The 23463-nt window shown below is 43.1% G+C and overlaps 1 protein-coding gene across 2 annotated transcripts in view; it reads left to right on the forward strand.

The window, feature by feature from the left end:
* The first annotated feature begins 465 nt into the window (after window positions 1–465).
* The window catches only part of LOC124012072 (ephrin-A3-like), a 104782-nt gene continuing 81784 nt past the window's right edge, over window positions 466–23463 (forward strand). For both annotated transcript variants that reach the window (XM_046325451.1, XM_046325450.1), the window contains exon 1: window positions 466–1359. In XM_046325451.1, coding sequence (XP_046181407.1) covers window positions 1250–1359 — 110 coding nt within the window. In that variant the 5' untranslated portion in view covers window positions 466–1249. The remainder of the gene's footprint in view (window positions 1360–23463) is intronic.

The following is a 23463-nucleotide window of genomic DNA, read 5'->3' on the forward strand; positions in this document are numbered from 1 at the left end:
TTATAGAAACTCACATTAGGGAGACTTAAATCCCCACTCACATCACCAAAACCACTTATGAAAATTACACCCAAGATATGATAATAACCGTTATAATAGGCCTATAGAATTTGCATAGTTAATCAAACACAGTAATGCCTAAAACAGTGAAATTAATAGTGTTTAAACCCACCATCGAAATTAAACAGGTTAATTAAAATCTCTCTGAATATTGGAAATTAAACACACACACACACACACACACACACACACACACACACACACACACACACACACACACACACACACACACACACACACACACACACACACACACACACACACACACACACACACACACACACACACACACACACACACACACACACACACACACACACACACACACACACACACACACACACAGTGGTGGCGGGGTTGGGCAGAGTGAGCGCATCTTGTCCATCAGAGGGCGGGATTGTAGGAAACTGGCGCGCAGTGCGTGGGTGGTTTGGAAGAGGCGGCGGATAGAAACTAGCCACTAAATTCTTCCGCTGCTCCGTCGTTCGTTGCATACTTTACGTATATACTTTCATTGCGGAGATTAAACTAACGTCCGTGGGCGTGGCGTTTGGCTGGAGCAAGGAGTCTGGGTAGCAAGGCAAGGTAGACACCTCAAAGTCTCAACTGACAGTCTGAGCTGAGGCTCATTTAAAATGACAAAGTAGATGATCCGTCAAAACGAAACGGGAACACAATGCCAACAGAAGGATCATTTGAACACATTTTGAGAAACTTCAATGCCAGCTGTGCTTGACCAACCAAGACGAAACGATAGTGTTGAGATATGTTGAGGAGAATTGCAGCATCTTCTCGGCTCAATATGGGACTACAGTTGTCAGTTGTGGCAGCCTAATTTGCCTTATCACTTACTCTTATTACACTGCTGTTTTCGGTCAGTGGAGAGGAATAGGGAACATAAAAGTAATAGCCTACTCAAAGCACGGTGACTTCAACGTGCGCAGCAGGCAAAGTAAGTACAAATAGGGTTGGGGAGAATGCCCAAAAGGGATTCTTCGCGCAATGGAATTAGAGTTGAAAAACACGTAAACCAAGCCAAGTACGCATATTTGTCCTTCCCAAAGGTTGCTGGAAACTATTCAACTGCGTTGTTTTTGACCGCCGGGATGTTGTGAGAGACCCACTGTTTGGGACGGCGGAAACTGAGAGTGAAGAAGGTAGCCTAAAAAGAACGAGGAACAGTGGGATTATGGCTCTCGCAACGGTTTCTCTCTGTCTAATAGCGCTCGCCTTTACAAACTTGCACCTGACGCGAGCCAACGACCGACATGCCGTCTATTGGAACAGCTCAAATTTACAGTAAGTAGGCTACAAGTATAATACAGTACACTATTATCTTTGTTTTCTTTGTTGCTATGGACCTAAACCGACGACAGGTGTCAGTATGAGGAATTGATCAACCCCTAACTAAATGTTACTATTTTAGAGAATACAGGTGAATGTATGTATAAATCATTGTTAAGTGTGTGATGAATGCTGTATTCCCCCATCCCGAAAATGTGCATTGCAGAATTAGCCTATTTCCAATATACACGTGCACACACGCACACGCGCGCGCACACGCACGCACACGCACATGCACACACACTATAGCAAATACCAGGCAATTGTGTTGCCTTAATGTTCCTTTCCACCATGTAAGCAGGTACCTGGTGTTCTATATGAATATTTAATTAATGTGGACAACTCAGTTGTCACTGTCCATCTCTTACTCCACAATGACTCATATCTGTCATCTATGACCCCCTCCCCTCTCTCACTCTCTCACAAACACTCAATCCTCTCCATCTGACTTGCAATCCATTCTGATGTTGTCTGCTTTCTTTGTCGTCGTCCCCCCCATAGGTGGTGCATCCGTAAGGCTAGGGAAAGCTATTTCATATTGAACTAAGTTGCCAAAATTATGTAGCCTAATTATCCTAATGTCTATACATAAATAAATCAAAATCATTCAAAATAGGCTACTACACCAGAAAGCATGATTTGGTCACAGAGGATCGTTCGTTTTTGAAGAAAAAACGCTGTGGGTTGTTTTAAATCACAGCCTACAGTCGAAAGGGCCCGCAATTTGGGCAGCGGGCTCTGCAATGACCAAATAGATGATACTTGAGTTGAAACTGTCAATGAAAAGCAGAGACACCCAGCCAAGCATTTTGCGATATTTCTAAATACAATCGCAGAATAACATAGTTTGGAAAGTAAATGGCTATTACTGTAGATTGAAGACTGTGGAAAGACTCTAATCTGTCTTTAGTTATCAAAATGCTCAACTTAATTGAGCAAACACCTGCCTATCTTATTGGCACCAGCGGAGAGTAGCAGCCATTTCCCCAGTAGTGCTGAGCGATTAGTGCTTTTTGAGGTGGGTTCGTTTTCGGTTAGATTATGAAAAAAATGTCGGTTTCGCAATCTTTTTAGACATTAAATGCACTATGATTTATGTGGGTTGAATGCTGTAACAATTCATACAATGAATAGAAGTCCCATGATGGTAGTGACTGCTCATTACTGGATATCACTTATTTAACAATCATTTAGTCACATTACTTTAATAAAATATTTGTTTTATTTGATTGCTTCGTTATTTAATTCAAAGCCAGACTGGAAAGGTAAGTGGGCGCGCAATGGATTATGGTCATTGTAGTTAATTACCATGTTTTCAGTGCTAAAATATGTAGAATATTGGCCTGTTTAGAAACTACAACATAACACAGTTCAGGCTTGATCTGATTTATCTACAGAAACTGCACATCGAGATCACAGAAAAAAAATGTACAAAATGGAATTCAAATAATTGAACTGACGTCTTGTCAAATGGTTGTTTAGAAAATGAAAAATAACCAACTTTTCCATTAATCGCTCAGCACTAATCCCAGGTGAGTGTGTGTATTCACTGTCTTTATTATTGGGTCAGGGACACTTGAAAGTTAGTTTTTTAACAATAATTTACTCCTCCAGGTTAGATGGACGTCATATTGTATTTGCGTCTCTCTTTTTCTTAGGCTTATTAAATGGTTGAAGAAAATGTTGTTTTTATTGATCTGTTTGTCAGTGTCAGCAGAGTAGGCTACCCTGTCATTTTTGTCATATTAAAAAAAGATTCTTCTAATGTCTCCAGTAATATGAAGTGTAGTAGAATTACATGTAATGTGTTTATTAAAGGCCACATTTTGCCCCTGCAAAGAAACAAAAGGCTATCTGATATAGCCTATAGTCTAGCCTACTCTACGACACTACGCGCTGCATTTTTTTTGCGAACAGTGATTGATTTATATTATTAGCCTAAATTATGACTAGCCAATCTAATCATCACGAATAGGAGGCTATCTGACACAAGACCGCAAATGTGAGGATGCATGGAATTCTTTGTGGTAAAGGTGCATTTCTATGGTGTAAATTTGCTTCCCCAAACCTGAAACCTTGTAACAAAACACACACACACACACACACACACACACACACACACACACACACACACACACACACACACACACACACACACACACACACACACACACACACACACACACACACACACACACACACACACACACACACACACACCACCCCAGAAACCTGCCCCTCTCTTCCTATTCTTCTTCTATCTCTCCTTGGTCATAACAATCCTACTACAGTAGGTAACTATACTGTAGGTAAACATCTCCAGACCTCTAACTCAATACCTCTGCAGCAGAGATCGATGGGGTATCTGGTGCCTTTGTCCTCTCATTAGTTATCCATCTTTCTCACATTCTTTTATCTTCTCCCCTCACCCCGCTGTTGCTCACTCCCCCCACCCCTCTCTCTCTCTATTTTTCTCTTTCTATCTGTTTTCCACCTTTTCGTTTTGTCCATTTATATTCACCTCAGACACTGGCCTATCTCCTGTATCTCCTCTCTCTAGCTCATACTTGGTTATTTACCTCCCTCTTTCCCTTGTTTTTCTACTCTCTCATGGCCAGCCTGTCCCCATCAATTTACTTGTTGTTGTTGTGTGCATCTCATTACCCCCCCCCTCACCCTCCCATCTGCTCTTGTTTCCTCATTCACCTCCAAAAGCCAGGTCCCAGGTTGAGTCCCAAATTGCACCCTATTACCTAGTGCATTACCTAGTGCACTACAGGGCTCTGGTGAAAAGTACACTATATATAGGGAATAGGGTGCCATTTGGGACATATACTCAGATGGAAAGATAATATCAAAGATAATTACATATATACAATAGAATTGTTTGAATGCATCTGAATGATAATTCTGAAATATTTAATATAACCCAGCCTGGGTATGTGAGGCTTGAGTTCTGGGCATGTGAGGCTTGAGATACTCAAGGTATCTCAATCACCTCTAGTGTACCGAACCAACAGTGCAAACGAACACCTAGTCAAATTCCTACTAGCCCTGGTTGTGATAGCAATTATGTATGCCAGTTTGAATCTCAATAGAGGAGGCATATTTAAAGAGAATCATTAGCAGTACCAGCACATGTTCAAAGTGTTGTGAGGGTTTTGCAGGTTTGTGCGTGTCACATTCTGTATTAGGATTATCTATCATTGTTAATTATTCATTTGGTGTGTGTTCTATGACTTGCACAGCGTGAGGAGTACGCCCAGGCATTGTACGGGATAATCATTCATCAAGTCCTGGCACATCAGCACCTTAATATAACACTTATATGAATATATTTTCATTTTAATATATTCTAATGATAATACGTGTATCTGTGTGGGGCGATGTGTGTGTTTGTAAAAAAAAAAATCCCCTCCTCCACATTGAGATAAGAATCTGTAAAATAATGCAAAAATTGACCCAGTTTGCAGGTAGCAGACAAATCCACAGAGGCTATGGCAGGAATACTGATAAGCGATCAAGCCTTATAGGCCGTAGGCTTTAGGCCACTTCAGCATCATTGGTTCATCTCAAATGGCACCCTATTCCTTATAAAGTACACTACTTGTAAACAAAGAACTATGGACCCTGGTCAAAAGTTGTGCACTATATAGGGAATAAGGTGCTATTTGGGATGCAACCGCTGTCCACATCCTGCAGCAGGCCTCACTTACCCACCTCAGAATTAGATACTACCTCAGGGGGAACAGGGAGGAGCCGAGGCCAGGGCAGAGGGCAAGGGACCAGGGGCTTTCAGGGCTGAACTCTGGGTGATGAGGCCTCATTGTTGGTTGTACCCTTGAGCGAAGCATTCAGCCCAGATGGCTACAGAAAAAAAATCCATCTGTGAAAAATGGGATCACATGAAAACCAAGCTGTTTGTGCTAAGGCCATGAAAACAGCTTGCTATGGGTTTTATTCAGATGAAAAATTCACATTTACCTCTTATTTGACCAGGTAAGCTGACTGAAAATACATTCTCATTTACAGCGAAGACCTGGGGAATAGTTACAGGGGAGAGGAGGGTGGATGAATGAGCCAATTGGAAGCTGGGGATGATTAGGTGGTCATGATGGTCATAATTTAGCAAGGACACGGGTTTACCCCTCTACTCTTACAATAAGTGCCATGGTATCTTTATTGTCAACAAAGAGGCAAGACACTCGTTTAACGTCCCATCCGAAAGATGGCACCCTACACAGAGCACACACTGCCCTGGGGAATTGAGATATATACAGTACCAGTCGGAAGCTTGGACACACCTTCACATTCAAGGGTTTATCTATATTTTAAACTATTTTCTACATTGAAGAATAATAGTGAAGACATCAAAACTATGAAATAACATATATGGAATCATGTAGTAACCAAAAAAGTGTTAAACAAATCAAAGTATATCTTATATTTGAGATTCTTCAAAGTAGCCACTCTTTACCTTGATGACAGCTTTGCACACTCTTGGCATTCTCTCAACCAGCTCATCCCAAACTATCGCAATTGGGTTGAGATTGGGTGATTGTGGAGGCCAGGTCATCTAATGCAGCACTCTATCACTCTCCTTGGTCAAATAGCCCTCATCAGGTGTGTTTTGGGTCATTGTCCTGTTGAAAAACAAATGATAGTCCCACTAAGTGTAAACCAGATGGGATGGCGTATTGCTGCAGAATGCTATGGTTGCCATGCTGTCGAAGTGTGCCATGAATTCTAAATAAATCACTGACAGTGTCACCAGCAAAGCACCCCCACACAATCACACATCCTCCTCCATGCTTCACGGTGGGAACCACACATGCAGAGATAATCCGTTAATCCACTCTGTGTCTCACAAAGACAAGGTGGGTGGAACCATACATCTCAAATTTGGACTCATCATCTAATGTCCCAAACTTCCTGAATACTTACAAGGCCCTCCTCCACCCTCCTTTCAGAAAATCTGACCATGACTCCATCTAGCTCCTCCCATCCTGTAGGCAGAAACTCAAACAGAAGGTACTCGTGCTTCAAAGTATTCAACGCTGGTCTGACCAATCGGAATCCACACTTCAGGATTGTTTTGATCACGTGGACTGGGACCTGTTCCGGGTAGCTTGCGAAAATAATCTAGATGCATACACGGATACGGTGACTGAATTTATAAGGAAGTGTATAGGAGATGTAGTACCCACTGTGACTATTAAAATATACCCTGTTAGCAGTTGATGTTACTCTTCAATAACACAGACCCCAAAGCAAATCAGGGGGAGAAAAATAGTTTTATTCAAAGAGGAGCTATTATGCTGAGAGTCAGATGTTCATTCTCCCCTGTCCTCAGTGATTCTCTCCTGTGATTCTTTCCACAGAACAAAGGGACAGGATGTACTTCAAAACCCAGCCCTAGCCTGTGGTTGACCAATTTGTTTTCCTTGCAATAAAACTGGGCCAATGGCCAAATAAGAAGTATCCGATTTCAGGTTCAATGTATAAACAATTTGGACCAATGAGAACTTGCCATGTAGCTATGAGTCCCGGAATGAAATTCCTCCCATGCCTCTGACCCATTGATCATTAATCCCTTATTACAGAAAAAAACACTATTTCCATTGCTCATTCCCTATTGACCGTTATGTAACGGCATTCCTCCTCCTCGCCACACTATGAAATACAAAACAATAAACGTGAACATGAACGAAAAACGAAACAGTACCGTGTGGCAACAAACACTCACACGGAAACAAACACCCACAAACCAACCATGAAACCCAGGCTACCTAAGTAGGATTCTCAATCAGAGACAACTAACGACACCTGCCTCTGATTGAGAACCATACTAGGCCGAAACAGAAACCAAACATAGAAAAACAAACATAGACTGCCCACCCCAACTCACGCCCTGAACATACTAAATAAAGACAAAACAAAGGAAATAAAGGTCAGAATGTGAGAGGTTAGTACACTATTGACTTCTTGTCCCTTGCGTTGTGTTCTTATCTTCAAAATATTCTTACACTCCCCTCTAGACCATTTAAAAAATAAATATACTTAAAAACTATTTTTAGAAAGCAATAAAAAGCATGAAAAAATATAAAATATTTTAAAAAACGTTAGCAGTAAGCATAAAATGATTCACATTAAACACCTTGCATTTCTATAAAACACAAAGGGCATATTTTACTTGCTGTTGCAATAAGAAATAGATTTCAAACAAAGTTATAGAAAATAAGTATTAACAGGTGTAATGATGATGTCCCTTACGATTTCTACCACATCCTGTATTAGGAGGATACTCACAAAAAAAAGAATTGTCTACAAGACAACCATATTCAATCGTCCTCTTGGCAAGTTAATCATTCACCAAGTCCTTTGAAAGTGACCAGCTCTTCCACACTGGTATCAGTCCCACATAGATAACTATTTCCAACTATGTTCTGACAGTCTGCCAGTAGTGAGGAATTCTTCTTCCGTTCCACTGGTTGATAAGGACTTCTCTAATGACACTTCACTGGTGATCTTATATAATTTCAAGTACAGTCCTTGGGTCAAGGAATATAGCTTCTGCTTCAGATGGTAGATTCTCATAACCTGTAACGAAGGAATAAAAAAAAGTGAAAGTAACATGTGCTGGTTTCAAGAGAAATGAATACTTCACAGATTTTTTTGTGATTTTCAGGAAAACGTTTGACATTTCACCTAGATATCCCTGCAGTGTACAACATAGAAGTTTATCAGGTTCTGATCATCTTACCATGCTTCTTCACCCACGATTGACACCCGATTGCTAACCAATCAGTTCTTTATTCTCCAGGCTCTGCTTTGCCATCAAAATGGACAACCTTGAAATGAGTGACATGTATCCATCGTGATTTTCACTGGACTTTCACTGCTGACCTCATTATGAGCAAAACTTGAGAAGGACCTTCCCACTTTGGCCTTAATGTGTCTGTTACATTTTTTTTAGCATCACCCACTGTCCTGGTACTACGTCATGTCCGCCCTCTGGAGTTATTCCCCACGTCTCTTTTACTTGTCTGTCTGCTTCCCCTACTATTGTAGTATTGTAGTAAATGCCCAGCGTGCCTTCCTCACACCCCCCTCCGCAATGCTTGAACCGTCTGTGTATAGGATAAACTCAGGGTTTTCCAACAGATGACTCTTAGTAAACCCATCAGAGAGCTGATCCAAAACCAACTCAAAACAGTCATGTTGAATAATATATGCCATTTAGCAGACGCTTTTATCCAAAGCGACTTACAGTCATGTGTGCATACATTCTACGTATGGGTGGTCCCGGGGATTGAAACCACTACCCTGGCGTTACAAGCGCCATGCTCTACCAACTGAGCTACAGAAGGACCATGTTGAAGTAATGTGGTATCTGGAGGAAGCATCAGAGTAGCTGGATTACATGGTATGATGATGTTAGGAGCCTCCAACACAGCCGACCATTTGTTCCAATGAGCAACTGTGACCTGTGCAGCTCCATTCATTGTCAAAAGAGTATGAGCAGCATGTCGGCAGAATCTTTAATCACTACTGTAGTGGCATCCATAGCTTCCTTGCTAATGGGATATTGTTTTGTAAAAACCACTATTTCCATTGATCATTTCCTACTGACCGTTAATACTCTATTGACTTCTCGTCCTCTGCGTTGTGTATTTCTCTTCAAAATATTCGTACATCCCTAATCAGAAACCGTAGATAGACGGTAGCATTTGCACGAAACTGAAAGCGCGAACCACCGCATTTAACCATGGCAAGGTGACTGGGAACATGGAAGAATACAAACAGTGTAGTTACTCACTCCGCAAGGCAATCAAACAAGCTAAACGGCTCAGACACAAGACGTATGTGGCAGGGACTACAGATAATCACGGATTACAAAAGGAAAATCAGACACGTCACCGAGACCAACGTCTTGCTTCCGGACAGGCAAAATATATTCTTCGCACACTTTGAGGATAACACAGTGCCACCGACGCGGCCCGCTACCAAGGACTGTGGGCTTTCCTTCTCTGTGGCGGACATGAGTAAAACATTTAAACGTCTTAACCCTCTCAAGGCTGCTGGCCCAGACAGCATCCCTAGCCACAATCCTCAGAGCATGCATAGACCAGCTGGCTGGTGTGTTTACGGGCATATTCAATCTCCCTATCCCAGTCTGCTGTCCCCACATGCTTCAAGATGGCCACCATTGTTCCTGTACCCAAGAAGATAAAGGTAACTGAACTTAATGACTATCACCCATAGCACTCGCCTCTGTCATCATGAAGTGCTTTGAGAGACTAGTTAAGGCTCATATCACATCTACCTTACCTGCCACCCTAGACCCACTTCAATTTACTTACCGCCCCAATAGATCCACAGACGATGCAATCGCCATCACCCTGCATACTGTCCTATCCCATCTAGACAAGAAGAATACCTATGTAAGAATGTTGTTTATTGACTATAGCTCAGCATTCAACACCATAGTACCCTCCAAGCTCATCATTAAGCTTGAAGCCCTGAGTCTGAACCCCACCCTGTGCAACTGGGTCCTGGACTTCCTGACGGACCGACCCCAGCTGGTGAAGGTAGGAAACATTGTGTCCACTCCGCTGATCCCCAACACTGGGGCCCCATAAGGGTGCATGCACAGCCCCCTCCTGTACTTCCTGTTCACCCATGACTGCGTGGCCAAGCACGCCTCCAACTCAATCATCAAGTTTGCAGACCACACAACAGTAGTAGGCTTGATTACCAATGATGATGAGACAGCCTGTAGGGAGGAGGTGAGGGCTCTGGGAATGTGGTGCCTGGAAAACAACCTCTCACTCAACTTCAACCAAACAAAGAGATGATTGTGGACTTCAGGAACATTAGAGGGTGCACCCCCCTATCTACATTGATGGGACCGCAGTGGAGAAGGTGGAAAGCTTCAAGTTCCTTGGCGTACACATCACTGACAAACTGAAATGGACCACCCACACAGACAGTGTAGTGAAGAAGGCACAACAGAGCCTCTTCAACCTGAGGAGGCTAAAGAAATTTGCCTTGTCACCTAAAACCCTCACAAACTTGCACAGCACGCAACCGCAAGGCTCTGTAGAAGGTGGTGCGGTCTGCCCAACGCAATACTGGGAGTATACTACCCGCCCTCCAGGACACCTACAGCACCCGATGTCACAGGAAGGCCAATAAGATAGTCAAGGACATCAACCACCCGAGCCACAGCCTGTTCACTCCGCTATCATCAAGAAGGCGAGGCCTGTACAGGTGCATCAAAGCTGGGACTATAAGAGACTGAAAAACAGCTTCTATCTTAAGGCCATCTTACTGTTAAACAGCCATCACTAGCACATTAGAGGCTGCTACCTATAGGCATAGACTAGAAAAACATGTCACTTTAAGGAATGGAAGACAAGTCACTTTAATAATGTTTACATATCTTGCAGTACTCAGCTCATATGTATAGTATATACTGTATTCTATACTATTCTACGGTATCTTAGTCACTTAATGTTTACAAATCTGGCATTACTCATCTCATATGTACATACTGTTTTCTATACTATTCTACAGTATCTCATTCACTTAATAATGTTTACATATCTTGCATTACTCATCTCATATACATATACTGTGTAACTCATCTCATATGTATATACTGTATTCTATACTATTCTACTGTACCTTAGTCCACTCCGCTCTGACATTGCTCGTCCATATGCATATAGTCTAATTTCATTCCTACTTAGATTCATGTGTAGTGGGTACATTTTATTTAAGTACTTTACCTCACTGCGGCTCTCGAAGACACAGCGGTTGGAACCAAAAATCTAACATTTTGACTCGTCAGAACAAAGGACAGATTTTCACCATTCTAATGTCTATTGTTTGTGTTTCTAGGCCAAAGCAAGTATCTCCTTCTTATTGGTGTCCTTTAGTAGTGGTTTCTTTACAGCAATTTGACCATGAAGGCTTGATTCACACAGTCTCCTCTGAACAGTTGATGTTGAAATGTGTCTGTTACTTGAACTCTGTGAAGTATTTATTTCGGCTGCAATCTGAGTTGCAGTTAACTCTAATTCATTTATCCTCTGCAGCAGAGGTAACTCTGGGTCTACCTTTCCTGTGTCGGTCCTCATGAGAGACAGTTTCATCATAGCGCTTGATGGTTTTTGTGACTGCACTTGAAGGAACTTTCAAAGTTCTTGGAATTTTCCGAATTGACTGACCTTCATGTCTTAAAGTAATGATGGACTGTCGTTTCTCTTTGCTTATTTAAGCTGTTCTTTCCATAATATGGAATTGGTATTTTACCAAATATGTCTATTTTCAGTATACTACCCCCAACTTGTCACAACACAACTGGTTCAAATGCATTAAGAAGGAAAGAAATTCCACAAATTAACTTTTAACAAGGCAGAGGTAACTCTGTGCCTTCCTTTCCTATGCCGGTCCTCATGAGAGCCAGTTTCATCATGGCGCTTGATGGTTTTTGCGACTGCTCTTGAAGAAACTTGAAAGTTCTAGAAATTAGGGCTATTTTCAGTATACCACCCCAACCTTGTCACAACACAACTGATTGGCTCAAACGCATTAAGAAGGCACACCTGTTAATTGAAATGCATTCCAGGTGACTACCTCATGAAGCTGGTTAAGAGAATGCCAAGAGTGTGCAAAGCTGTCATCGAGGCAAAGGGTGGCTACTTTGAAGATTCTCAAATATAAAACATGTTTTGATTTGTATAACACTTTTCTGGTTACTCCATGATTCCATATGTGTTATTTCATATTTTTGTACCTCGAAGAAGAAGTACCATGATTGCAACCGTCGGAGTTGCAGCACCGTTAGCTACCTGCTTCCATCTCCATTAGAAAGAGTTGCTCTAAGCTTTCACTCGCAGCGGCGTACCCAAGCCAACATGCTACAGATGTCCCTGCTAATGGCTGACTGAGGCAGAAAAAATCACACGCAGGCCATTAAATCATCTTGCATCTGAGGCCACCTGCCAATTAGAGAGGGGAGATGTGGAACATCTTGAGGAGTGCATGGGACCAGTGGAGGAAATGCCGTGAAGAAGTCGCTTCTCCTCTGGCGGCCCGCACTCCTGTCTTCTCCTATCAGGTATTGGCCTTGCAACTGACACAGATTAAGTCCTAAATGGCAGCCTATTCCCTGTGGACTCTTGACAAAAGTAGTCCACTATGTAGGGGATAGGGTGCCATTTGGGAAGCTGCCACAGAACGTAGCCTCTTAATTGGATGTTCTGTGTCAACATGATCAAAACAATAGTGTGGCTTTCACTCACTCCCAGTGTAGCTGCTAAGGATCTTAACTTAGCAGGAGATCAGGGAACAAAAGCTGCCAGTCCTTTGTACAGGCGTAGGAGGGAATAGCAAGGAACCTGTGGTGAAAATGTGGCATCCTTACTGTAAAATCGCCCCCCTTAAAAAGTTGAAAGGTATTTCTTCACCGGTGGAACCTCAGTGAGTTATTGCTCTATGTGTGTTCATAGTACCAGATGTTGTGACCCCGATTTAAGACCTGAAATTTAGTCTGTTAGGACCTGAACCAAATTAAGACAAAGAAACACTTTCAGCGCATCCCTTCCTGCCTGGTTGGCTCACCATAAATGGTGTTACAAAATAAATTATCACCTTGACAAATAGCTTCCCTGAGAGTAAGAGGCGGGGGGCTCCTCATGATCAATGTGGAATGGAGCTGCTGTCTTACTCAACCGGTTCATTAACCACTGAGGCTGTGTGGGTGGAGGACCAGCAATTTAGAGGTGGCGCTGTGTGGTGGTGGAGAGGGGAGCCCCAACACCCCTGCTGTTGAGGTTTCTGATATTGTCAGTGAGATATATACGGGAAAACGACTGGGGGAGATGGGGAGAGGGAGAGAGAGAGAGAGAAACACACAGAGGGAGACAAATAGAGATGGAAGAAGATGGAGGAGAGGCAAAGTGCAGAAACAGTATTGAGAGAAAGGGGTGGTGAGTAGTGATGGAGAACAGGGGGTGCCAGTGGAATGATGGAAAGTGTGCCAAGAAGGTAGAGAGAGGAAGATTGTTTTTTTTAGATGGAGAGAATGATTGAGAGACCTAGTAGGGAGAAAGAGGTGGTGAGCTTTTGCGGAAGTGAAAGTTATTTGCCGAATATGCTTTGGCTGCTGTTTCTTCAGAGATGATACTTATGGGAGGTGACCCGTGCTAATGTGGACACACGCAGGGTTATTCATGTGGACCAGTGCTCAGAGACAATAGCAGCGGCCTGACCCTACGCATCATTGTGCAGTGCAGTGCGTGAGACACAAGCGGATTTGCTAGATGATTACATGCATGGCTGTCTGCCTGGCTCGCTCTCTGAACAGTCTCGCCAATTTTACATACAAATGCATCTTACTCACTGGCATTCAATTTGTTCTTTTCCACACTCGTCATGCCACTGTGCCAAGCAACCGTCTCAAACCGCATAAGATATTTTTCAAGTATTTCTGTCTTTCCTGACTTGTAGTTGATGCCTGTAGTGCTGAATGGGAATCTGTGACAACGCTGACTCAAACGTATACTGAATGACCTTCAATACTGAATGAAATTCTATGGAAATATTTCTGAATTAATGTAGCATGATTATGCTAATTCAAAACAGTTATCATCTTGTATTCACATTCACATTGACTTTCCAAAGCCGTTAAAGACCCACAGAACTGTTAGCTTAGTGATTCGTATTTGTCTCATTTTCTCTTTGTGCAATAGGTTGGCACAGGTGTCAAAAATACACATATAAACCACAGTCTTCGGATTGGAAAGCTGTTTTCTTCAGTAATTGTTGGCTGGTATGAGTCCTGCAAAATGCGCGGAGAAAAGCAACCTGAAAGAATATTTAAAGTCCCAAACTACACCCTATTCCTTATAAAGCACTTTTATTTTTTTTGCAGATTAACACTGGAGTGATAAATGATCAGATGATCATGTACAGGTAGAGATACTGGTGTGCAAAAGAGCAGAAAAGTAAATAAATATAAACAGTATGGGGATGAGGTAGGTAAAGTGGGTGGGCTATTTACCGATAGACTATGTACAGCTGCAGCGATCGGTTAGCTGCTCAGATAGCAGATGTTTGAAGTTGGTGAGGGAGATAAAAGTCTCCAACTTCAGCGATTTTTTGCAATTCGTTCCAGTCACAGGCAGCAGAGAACTGGAACGAAAGGTGGCCAAATTAGTTGTTGGCTTTAGGGATGATCAGTGAGATACACCTGCTGGAGCGCGTGCTACGGGTGGGTGTTGCCATCGTGACCAGTTATAAAGCACCACAATGGAAACAAGTCTTCTGACTTTTTTGTGTATAGTATCTTCTGCAATTTTTTGGTTTATGTATCTGTTGCTTACTGTAACATAAAAAAAGAAAACACTTGTTTTCAACTAAAATAAAATGTAATTTATTAACAGTGAAATGCTTAATTATGGGCCCTTCCCAACAATGCAGAGAGAAAGAAAATAGAGAAATAATAGAAAAGTTAAACATGTAATAATTAAAGGAATAATAGATACACAGTTAGTAATGATAACTTGGCTATATACAAGGGGTGCCAATACCGAGTCAATGTGCAGTGTTACAGGTCATTGAGGTAGATACCTGTACATGTAACTAACTAGGAATAAAGTGACAGCAGTGATGACTCAAAGAACTTTGTGCAAAAAGGGTCAATGCAGATAGTTAAATAATTAACCAAATTGCTACCTGGACTAACTCTTTAGCAGTCTTATGGCTTGGGGGTAGAACCTGTTCAGGGTCTTGCTGGTTCCAAACTTGGTGCAGTGGTACCGCATGCCGTGCGGTAGCAGAGTGAACAGTCTATGACTTGAATGACTGTAGTCTTTGACAATTAGTACCTTCTTCTGATACCACCTGGTATTGAGGTCCTGGATGGCAGGGGGCCCGGCCCCAGTCATGTACTGGGCTGTCCTCACTACCCTCTGTAGCTACTTGGCGTTGGATTCCAAGCAGTTGCAGACAGTGTCACAACCAAAGCACCCCCACACCATCACACCTCCTCCTCTATGCTTCACGGTGGGAAAAAATAAGTTCACCTACTCTGCGTCTCACTGGTGGTGGAAAAAGTACCCAATTGTCAGTAAAAGTAAACATACCTTAAAAGAAAATTACTAAAGTAAAAGTGAAAATCACCCAGTAAAATACTTTTGTTTTAAATATACTTAAGTATCAAAAGTAAATGTAATTGATAAAATATACTTAAGTATCAAAAGTAAAAGTACAAATTGTTTCAAATTAAATTAAAATTAAGCAGATCTTTTTAATTTACAGATAGCCAGGGCACACTCCAACACTCATAATTTACAAATGACGCATTTGTGTTTCTTGAGTCTGTGAGCCCCCCAGATCAGAGGCAGTAGGGATTACCAGGGATGTTCTATTAATTAGTGTGTGAATTGGACCATTTTCCTGTTCTGCTAAGCATAAAAAAACGTAACAAGTATTTTTGGGTGTAAGGGAAAAGTAAAAAAGTACATCATTTTCTTTGGGAATGTAGTGCAGTAAAAGTAAAAGTTGTCAAAAATATAAATAGTAAAGTAAAGTACAGATACCCCCCCAAAATACTTAAGTGGTACTTTAAAGTATTTTTACTTCAGTACTTTACACCACTGCGTCTCACAAAGACACGGCGGTTGGAACCCAAAATCTCAATTTTGGACTCATCAGACAAAAAGACAGTTTTCCACCAGTCTAATATCCATTGCTCATGTTTCTTGGTCCAAGCAAGTCTCTTCTTCTTATTGGTGTCCTTTAGTAGTGGTTTCTTTGCAGCAGTAAACCATGAAGGCCTGATTCACGCAGTCTCCTCTGAACAGTTGATGTTGAGATGTGTCTGTTACTTGAACTCCGAGAAGCATTTATTTGATCTTCATTGCCTGAGGCTGGTAACGATAATAAACTTATCCCCTGCAGCAGAGGTAACTCTGTGTCTTCCTTTCCAATGCCGGTCCTCATGAGAGCCAGTTTCATCATAGCGCTTGATGGTTTTTGCGACCTCACTTGAGGAAACTTGAAAGTTATCGAAATTAGGGCTATTTTCAGTATTACCACCCCACCCCAACATTTTCACAACACAACTGATTGGCTCAAACGCATTAAGAAGGCACAGCTGTTAATTGAAAGGAATTGCAGGTGACTACCTCATGAAGCTGGTTAAGAGAATGCCAAGAGTGTGCAAAGCTGTCATCAAGCTAAAGGGTGGCCACTTTGAAGAATCTCAAATATGAAATATATTTTGATTTGATGAACTTTTTTGGTAATTCCATGATTCCATGTGCGTCATTTCATCGTATTGATGTCTTCACTATTATTCTACTCTGTAGAAAATTATAGAAAAAATATAGAAAAACCCTGCAATGAGTAGGTATGTCTATACTTTTTACTGGTAATGTATCGGGATATCATTTTTTAACATTAGTCATATAGTTTTTGACAATATCACAACATTATTTTTGCGCTTGTTGGCTGTACCTTCACCAAAACTCCAGGATGTTTCCTTCATAGCGTGTTCTTTTGTCTCATTTTAAATTGGGCACAAATGTGTTTTCAGCACATGTATTTCCATGACCAAGTTTTAATTTTACATGCACAAGTACAGTGAAATGCATTTCTTGAAATCTCTAAACCCAACAATTCAGTAATCAATATCAACATAGTACTAAAAATAGCATAAGGTAGAGCAGGAACACGCAAGAAATAAAAATAAGAAATAAGAAGAACACGAGAACCGTACAAACAATACACGAGCATAGAAATTAAATAGATTTAAGTTGTCCAAATAGACGGGTAAAAAAATCACAATATCAAATAATTACTTCGATCCGAATTGGATCAGAGAGGCCAACATTAGGAATCATTTTCGATATTTTGTTCATATACAGAAATTAAAAAGCCTACATGTAAGAGTGTAGGTGATAAGCATATTGGCTACAGCCTCATGTTCAAACTAATGCCGACATTAGGGAGGCACCAGAAAATGTAACCAAACTTTAAGGAGACTTTAATTACATAAATATTGGCTAAACGCCAGTCATGTTTGACAGATGTGGCATATCAAGAAGCTGATTAATTAGCATGATCATTGCACAGCTGCACTTTATGCTATGGACAATAAAAGGCCACATTAAAATGTGCCGTTTTGTCACACAACACAATGCCACAGATGTTTCAAGTTTTGAGGGAGCATGCAATTGGCATGCTGCCTAAAGAATGTCCACCAGAGCTGTTGCCAGAGAATGTTATGTTAATTTCTCACCCATAGCAGCCTCCGACATCTTTTTCGAGAATTTGTCAGTACGTTCAACCGGCCTCACAACCACAGAGCACGTGCATGGCATTGTGTGGGCGAGCGGTTTGCTGATGCCAACATTTTGAACAGAGTGCCCCATGGTTGCGGTGGGGTTATGGTATGGGTAGGCATAAGCTACGGACAACAAACACAATTGTATTTTATCAATGGCAATTTGAACACACAGAGATACTGTGAAAAGTTCCTGAGGCCCATTGGTGTGCAATTCATCCGTCCCATGTAGCAAGGGTCTGTACACAATTCCTGGAAGCTGAAAATGTCCCAGTTCTTCCATAGCCTGCATACTCACCAGACATATCCCCCATTGAGCATGTTTGGGATGCTCTGGATCGACATGAACAACAGCGTGTCCCAGTTCCTGCCAATATCCAGCATCTTCGCACAGCCATTGAAGAGCAGTGGGACAAAATTCCACAGGCCACAATCAACAGCCTGATCAACTCTATGCGAAGGAGATGTGTCGTGTTGCATGAGGAAAATGGTGGTCACACCAGATTCTGACTGGTTTTCTGATCCACACCCCTACCTTTCTTTAAGGTATCTGAGACCAACAGATGCATATTTATATTAACAGTCATGTGAAATCCACCGATTAGGGCCAAATTAATTTATTTCAATTGACTGATTTCAAATTTCATATCAAATGTATTTATAAATCCCTCCTTACATCAGCTGATATCGCAAAGTGCTGTACAGAAACCCAGCCTAAAATCCCAAACAGCAAGCAATGCAGGTGTAGAAGCATGGTGGCTAGGAAAAACTCTCTAGAAAGGCCAGAACCTAGGAAAAAACCTAGAGAGGTACAAGGCTATGAGGGGTGGCCAGTCCTCTTCTGGCTGTGCCGGGTGGAGATTATAACAGAACATGGCCAACATGTTAAAATGTTCATAGATGACCAGCAAGGTCAAATATTAATAATCACAGTGGTTGTAGAGGGTGCAACAGGTTAGCACATCAGGAGTAAATGTCAGTTGGCTTTTCATAGCCGATCATTCAGAGTATCTCTACCTCTCCTGCTGTCTCTAGAGAGTTTAAAACAGCAGGTCTGGGACAGGTAGCATATCCGGTGAACAGGTCAGGCTTCCATAGCCGCAGGCAGAACAGTTCAAACTGGAGCAGCAGCACGGCCAGGTGGACTGGGGACAGCAAGGAGTCATCAGGACAGGTAGTCCTGAGGCATGGTCCTAGGGCTCAGGTCCTCCGAGAGAGCGAGAGAGAAAGAAAGAAAGAAAGAAAGGAAGAAAGAAAGAAAGAAAGAAAGAGAGAGCATACTTAAATTCACACAAGACACCGAATAAGAGAAGAAATACTTTAGATATAACAGACTGATCCTAGGCCCCGACAGGTAAACTACTCCAGCATAAATACTGGAGGCTGAGAAAGGAGGGGTCCGGAGACACTGTGGCCCCATCCGGAAACACCCCCGGACAGGGCCAAACAGGCAGGATATAACCCCACCCACTTTGCCAAAGCACAGCCCCCAGGCACCACTAGAGGGATATCTTCAACCACCAACTTACCGTCCTGAGACAAGGCCAAGTATAGCCCACAAAGATCTCCTCCACGGCAGAACCCAAAGGGTGGCGCCAACCCGGACAGGAAGATCACGCCAGTGACTCAACCCACTCAACCCACTCAACCCACTCAAGCGACGCACCCCTCCTAGGGACAGCATGGAAGAGCACCAGTAAGTCAGTGACTCAGGCCCAGTAATAGGGTTAGAGGTTAGAGAATCCGAGTGATGGGGTTTAAAACCAGACTGACATTTTTTGAGAGGAATGGGAGATTCGATATAGGCCCATAGTTTTTTATATTTTCTGGGTCATGGTTTGGCTTTTTCAAGAGAGGCTTTATTACTGCCATTTTAGTGCGTTTGGTACACATCCGGTGGATAGAGAGCCGTTTATTATGTTCAACATAGGAGGGCCAAGCATAGGAAGCAGCTCTTTCAGTAGTTTACTTGAAATAGGGTCCAGTATCCAGCTTGAAGGTTTAGAGGCCATGATTATTTTCATCATTGTGTCAAGAGATATAGTACTAAAACACTTCAGTGTCTCCCTTGATCCTAGGTCCTGGCAGAGATGTGCAGACTCAGGATAACTGAGCTTTGGAGGAATAAGCAGATTTAAAGAGGAGTCCGTAATTTGCTTTCTATCTTTTTCTCAAAGAAGTTTGTGAATTTATCACTGCTGAAGTGAAAGCCATCCTCTCTTGGGGAATGCTGCTTTTTAGTTAGCTTTGTGACAGTACCATAAATAAATATTGGATTGTTCTTATTTTCCTCATTTAAGTTGGAAAAATAGAATGATCGAGCAGCAGTGAGTGTTCTTTGATACTGCAAGGTACTGTGTTTTCAAGCTGGTCAGTGGACTTCCAGTTTGGTGTAGTGTCATTTCCGTTCTAATTTTCTGGAACTTGCTTCAGAGCTCGGGTATTTTCTATATACCAGGGAGCTAGTTTCTTATGACAAATGTTTTTTGTTTTTAGGGGTGCGAATGCATCTAGAGTATTGCACAAGGTTAAATTGAGTTCCTCAGTTAGGTGGTTAACTGATTTTTGTACTCTGATGTCCTTGGGTAGACGGAGGGGGTCTGGAAGGGCATCTAGGAATCTTTGGGTTGTCCGAGAATTTATAGCACAAATTTTGATGATCCTTGGTTGGGATCTGAGCAGATTATTGGTTGCGATTGCAAACATAATAAAATGGTGGTCCGATCGTCCAGGATTATGAGGAAAAACATTAAGATCCACAACATTTATTCCACAGGACAAAACTGGGTCCAGATTATGACTGTGGCAGTGAGTAGGATGGAGGAGGTCTTTAACCTAGTGAGATTGCTAAGGCGAACACCGCCATGTTTTGTTTTGCCCAACCTAGGTTGAGACACAGACACCATCTCAATGGGGATAGCTGAGCTGACTACAGTGACTGTGCTAGTGGCAGACTCCACTAAGCTGGCAGGCTGGCTAACAGCCTGCTGCCTGGCCTGCACCCTATCTCATTGTGGAGATAGGGGAGTTAGATCCCTGTCTATGTTGGTAGATAAGATGAGAGCACCCCTCCAGCTAGGATGGAGTCCGTCACTCCTCAACAGGCCAGGCTTGGTCCTGTTTATGGGTGATTCCAAGAAAGAGGGCCAATTATCTACAAATTATATATTTTGGGAGGGGCAGCAAACAGTTTTCAACCAGTGATTGAGTTGTGAGACTCTGCTGTAGAGCTCATCACTCCCTTTAACTGGGAGGGGGCCAGAGACAATTACTCAATGCCGACACATCTTTCTAGCTGATTTACACGCTGACGCTATGTTGCGCTTGGTGACCTCTGACTGTTTCATCCTAACATTGTTGGTGCCGACGTGGATAACAATATCCCTATACTGTCATGTTTTGTCATTTATTATCTTGTCTTGTCCCTGTGCTTCCCATTCTATTCGTTTCCCTCTGCTGGTCTTATTAGGTTCTTTCCCTCTTTCTATCCCTCTCTCTCCCCCTCCCTCTCTCACTCTCTCGCTCTCTCTTCTCTCTATCGTTCCGTTCCTGCTCCCAGCTGTTCCTATTCCCCTAATCAATCATTTAGTCTTCCCACACCTGTTCCCGATCCTTTCCCCTGATTAGAGTCCCTATTTCTTCCTTTGTGTTCCGTTCCTGTCCTGTCGGTTCCTTGTCTAGAATTCACCGTGCTGTGTTTGTGTATCGCCCTGTCGTGTCGTGTTTTCCTCAGATGCTGCGTGGTGAGCAGGTGTCTGAGTCTGTCTGGTTCAAGTGCCTTCCCGAGGCAACCTGCTGTTCACCTGCTGTTCAAGATCGAGTCTCCAGTTTGTCCTCGTCATTTCGAGTGAAAGTTGTGTTTTTTGTTTGTATTTACTTTACTGGATTAAAGACTCTGTTTTCGCCAAGTCGCTTTTGGGTCCTCTTTCACCTGCATGACAGAAGGAACCGACCAAGGAATGGACCCAGCGACTTCAGACGCTCGTTACACTGCCGTCGAGATCCAAGGAGCCATGCTCGGCAGACACGAGCAGGAATTGTCTGCTGCTCGCCATGCCGTGGAGAACCTGGCCGCTCAGGTTTCCGACCTCTCTGGACAGTTCCAGAGTCTACGTCTCGTGCCACCTGTTACTTCCTGGCCTGCCGAGCCTCCAGAACCTAGGGTTAATAACCCACCTTGCTACTCCGGGCAGCCCACTGAGTGCCGCTCCTTTCTCACGCAGTGTGAGATTGTGTTCTCTCTCCAACCCAACACATACTCTAGAGAGAGAGCTCGGGTTGCTTACGTCATTTCACTCCTTACTGGCCGGGCTCGAGAATGGGGCACAGCTATCTGGGAGGCAAGGGCTGATTGCTCTAACAAGTTCCAGAACTTTAAAGAGGAGATGATTCGGGTTTTTGACCGTTCAGTTTTTGGTAGGGAGGCTTCTAGGGCCCTGGCTTCCTTATGCCAAGGTGAACGGTCCATAACGGATTATTCTATTGAGTTTCGCACTCTTGCTGCCTCTAGTGAGTGGAACGAGCCGGCGCTGCTCGCTCGTTTTCTGGAGGGACTCACGCAGTGGTTAAGGATGAGATTCTCTCCCGGGAGGTTCCTTCAGATGTGGACTCTTTGATTGCTCTCGCCATCCGCATAGAACGACGGGTAGATCTTCGTCACCGGGCTCGTGGAAGAGAGCTCGCATCAACGGTGTTTCCCTGCTCCGCATCGCAACCATCTCCCTCCTCTGGCTCAGAGTCTGAGCCCATGCAGCTGGGAGGGATTCGCATCTCGACTAAGGAGAGGGAACGGAGGATCACCAACCGCCTGTGCCTCTATTGCGGAGTTGCTGGACATTTTGTTAATTCATGTCCAGTAAAGCCAGAGCTCATCTGTAAGCGGAGGGCTACAGGTGAGCGCAACTACTCAAGTCTCTCCATCAAGATCCTGTACTACTTTGTCGGTCCATCTACGCTGGACCGGTTCGGGTGCTACATGTAGTGCCTTGATAGACTCTGGGGCTGAGGGTTGTTTCATGGACGAAGCATGGGTTCGGAAACATGACATTCCTTTCAGAGAGTTAGAGAAGCCTACGCCCATGTTCGCCTTAGATGGTAGTCATCTTCCCAGTATCAGATTTGAGACACTACCTTTAACCCTCACAGTATCTGGTAACCACAGTGAGACTATTTATTTTTTGATTTTTCGTTCACCGTTTACACCTGTTGTTTTGGGTCATCCCTGGCTAGTATGTCATAATCCTTCTATTAATTGGTCTAGTAATTCTATCCTATCCTGGAACGTTTCTTGTCATGTGAAGTGTTTAATGTCTGCCATCCCTCCCGTTTCTTCTGTCCCTACTTCTCAGGAGGAACCTGGCGATTTGACAGGAGTGCCGGAGGAATATCATGATCTGCGCACGGTCTTCAGTCGGTCCCGAGCCAACTCCCTTCCTCCTCACCGGTCGTATGATTGTAGTATTGATCTCCTTCCGGGGACCACTCCTCCTCGGGGTAGACTATACTCTCTGTCGGCTCCCGAACGTAAGGCTCTCGAGGATTATTTGTCTGTGTCCCTTGACGCCGGTACCATAGTGCCTTCTTCCTCTCCGGCCGGGGCGGGGTTCTTTTTTGTTAAGAAGAAGGACGGTACTCTGCGCCCCTGCGTGGATTATCGAGGGCTGAATGACATAACGGTTAAGAATCGTTATCCGCTTCCC

This window comes from Oncorhynchus gorbuscha, linkage group LG24, assembly GCF_021184085.1.
Source record: "Oncorhynchus gorbuscha isolate QuinsamMale2020 ecotype Even-year linkage group LG24, OgorEven_v1.0, whole genome shotgun sequence".
NCBI lineage: Eukaryota > Metazoa > Chordata > Actinopteri > Salmoniformes > Salmonidae > Oncorhynchus > Oncorhynchus gorbuscha.